At 34.0% G+C, this 3,074-nt stretch overlaps 1 protein-coding gene across 1 annotated transcript; it reads right to left on the reverse strand.

The window, feature by feature from the left end:
* Positions 1 to 415: 415 nt before the first annotated feature.
* LOC127096876 (class V chitinase CHIT5a) lies at positions 416 to 1,947 on the reverse strand. The gene is made up of 2 exons (XM_051035413.1): positions 692 to 1,947; positions 416 to 580 (listed from the first exon to the last, which is right to left on the reverse strand). The coding sequence occupies exons 1-2, from the start codon at positions 1,797 to 1,799 to the stop codon at positions 558 to 560; spliced, it is 1,131 nt and encodes a 376-aa protein (XP_050891370.1). The 5' UTR covers positions 1,800 to 1,947; the 3' UTR covers positions 416 to 557.
* Positions 1,948 to 3,074: the final 1,127 nt, after the last annotated feature.

A 3,074-nucleotide genomic window follows, 5' to 3' on the forward strand; every position in this document is an offset into this window, starting at 1 on the left:
AGCTTTTTTATAAGCCTTTTTAATTAAAAGGTTAGGCTTCATGCCATAAAAAAGTTTTTTAAACTTATCAAACCAACCTATTTGCAACTACTAAATATACTAAAATAAATAAATTAAAATGATTTTTTAATATCATTGATCTTTAAATTTTGTAGTCTATAACAATAATTTAATTTCTTCTTTATAAATATTTAAATAAAATAAGGTTTTAAGTAGACCATACCAATCAAACATTTAAAAATGTTGACAAAATCTAACTCCCCTAAGTTTATTCTTATTTTCACCCCTAATTAGTACATTTTGATGTTAATCAATTTTCTTAGATTAATTCCAACTAATAAATTAACTTACTTAATATTCAAAGAGTTAGTTTAAAAAGCAAAGTTAGTACATAACCCGAGTAAGTGCATGTACATATATGCAAATAATACTATTCAAATTCAAGAATACAATGGTACAATGAATTCAATAATAATGACTTTATATCTTATAAGAAAAAAAAAACGACTATCAATTATAAAGTTCTAAGATTACATGAAATTAAACTCATCTAGTGGTCAATGTCCCCATACATTTGAAGCTGCAAAAAAGAAAAGTACAAAGCACACAAAAAATAAATAAATGCATTTCTATTTAAAGTATAAAAATAAATAAATAAAATAAAATTTGAAAAGAGAACAATAAGAATTACCTTGTTTTGAAATGCTCCAATCCTTATCCTTCCCAAGAGCCCAAAAGAAATAGCCCTTTAAGCCCAATGACTTGGCAAACCCAACCTTAGTCCTAATAGAAAGCCCATCATCATACCCAATCCAAGTACTCCCCGCATAAGAATAGAAAGACACGGCAATCTTATCATACACAACATTTGCACCATTCTCTTTATTAAACTTCAAAATCTCAACATAGTTCATACTTCCATCGGTATCGACCGCGGGCCCGACTGCTTCCGCTCCGACCCCGTTAAGATTCGGATCCTTAAGCTCCCATGTCCTCCCGTATAACGCTAAGCCCATAACCAACTTTTTGGCTCGTACGCCTGCTTTGATCCATGACCCGATTCCAAAATGTGTGTTAATTTCGGATTTCGGGTCATACAAAGCAGCGTTGAAGCCCGTGTTATTAGCCCACGAGCCGTGATAATCGAAAGTCATTGGGCTGGCCCAATCTAAGTATTTATTGATAGCTTGGGCCGGGTATGACCTAGGCCCATTACCAATAAGTCTAATTGTGGAATTATAATAAACAGCGGAAGTCAAAAGTAAACGTGGTTTTCTCCGAACCTTAGCTTCGGCAACCAAAGCATTATACCATTCCTCGTATAACAATCCGAGGTTAAACATGTCATTTTGATTTTGAGGAAATTCCCAATCCAAGTCAACACCGTCGAACCCGTATTTTCGTGCCACGTGGATTGTTGAATTTATGAAGATTTGTCTGTTTTGTTTTGTGCTAGCGATTTCAGAGAAGAGTGTTGAGTTGCTTCCACCTCCTCCGATGGATAAAAGAGTTTTCACCGGCGGGAAATGGTGGCGGAGTTCATTGGTGAAGTTGTGGGCCCATTTTTGGTCGGATTTGGTGATAATAAGGTTGAATGAAACAGGTTCGGGTTGAATGAAAGCATAGAAAATGTGAGTGAAGTAGTTTGTGTTGATTAAAGAAGGTGAAAAGTCACCACCTGCAGGCCAATATGCAGATCTAACACCAAAATTATTAGAACATGATGATGATGGTGCATTGAAGAAAAGGGTCATTAGAAAAATCAAAATTGGTGTGGTTATGATTTTTTGGACGGCCATGGTTTTTTTAGTGATAAGAGATAATGAATGAATTTGTATGTGAATATATAAGGTGATTATATAGTGAACAAGTGGTTATTAGTATTAATTAATTTATTATATGATTGGTGATGTTGGAATTTAGAATGGAAGGAAAAGATCAAAGAGAAGGGAACAAAGTTGAACAAGGAAGGCAATATAAGAAAAGTCAAGAGGATCTAGATTGTTTTATAATGATAATGACGATGCACACACTTTGAAGTTGACATTTTATTCATGGTGTTTATGTACCAGAAAATGCGGGCTCTTTTAATTATGTGGAAGGGTAACACATTATAGTTGGTAAATAGTAGTCTCACCATTAATCAAGTGTGTAGGAAGGTCAACCCCACATATTATTGGAGGATACAAATCTTTGTGGTGTTAATGTAGTAGGGTTGTTTGTAGTTAGTGCATTTGTGGTGTGACCACTATGCTTGTTAGTACGTTGCAATCCATTGATGGATTCATTCATGGTGTCTAATGAATATGTACCGCATACACTTGTGGTCAATAATTATTTATACTCTATCGGTCACTAAATGAATGATACATTAAGAATAATTATGGAGTGGATTATAATGTGATCTTGAACTCTAATGAAGATTTTGGTATTCTTCTTTTCCGAGTTTGTAACCTGCAAATAGTTTATACTCAAATCAATGATTGTTGTAAGTAAAATGTATTTAGATTTAAAATAATGTGTTCGATTTTGAAACCTTCGTTAAAGTTTTTATAGTAAAGTCCAAAGATTTAAGTCTATAGAAGTTTCTCTTGTGGGACATCAGTGTTGGTGCATAAGATAAAGAAGATGAGGACGAAGGAAGAGAGAGAAGAGAGAGAATAACAAACTCTAACAAACTTCCACTACAATTCCACTAACACTTATATAAAGAATGATTACACCACCACTTTAACGTACAACGTGTTACATTACTTAATGACTAAGCACACTACTCACTTATATACACAAATAATAATGCCATGTAGGCGAAATACAAAAATACTGAATTACCCTTCAACATCATCCCTTAATTCAAGATTTAACTAATCAAAACTAATAAAACCAATTCCATCCCTTAAGTGGAGAAATTGATTCGTCTTGACCGCTTTCGTCAGAACATCTGTCAGCTGTTTCTGAGCGCTACAGTGCATAAATTCTAGCACTCCATTCTGAACCTGACTTCTCAGAAAACATACTTAGTCTCAATATGCTTGTTTCTCCCATGCAGCATTGGGTTCTTGGCAAGATTGATT

Source organism: Lathyrus oleraceus, chromosome 6, assembly GCF_024323335.1.
Source record: "Lathyrus oleraceus cultivar Zhongwan6 chromosome 6, CAAS_Psat_ZW6_1.0, whole genome shotgun sequence".
Taxonomy (NCBI): Eukaryota; Viridiplantae; Streptophyta; class Magnoliopsida; order Fabales; family Fabaceae; genus Lathyrus; species Lathyrus oleraceus.

Bases quoted from the DNA above. Each gene is read 5' to 3' on its own strand.
- LOC127096876 (XM_051035413.1), bottom strand. From the start codon at position 1,799: ATGGCCGTCCAAAAAATCATAACCACACCAATTTTGATTTTTCTAATG. The intron at 581-691 runs GTAATTCTTATT...TCTTTTTTGCAG, and splicing joins TTGGAGCATTTCAAAACAAG to CTTCAAATGTATGGGGACAT.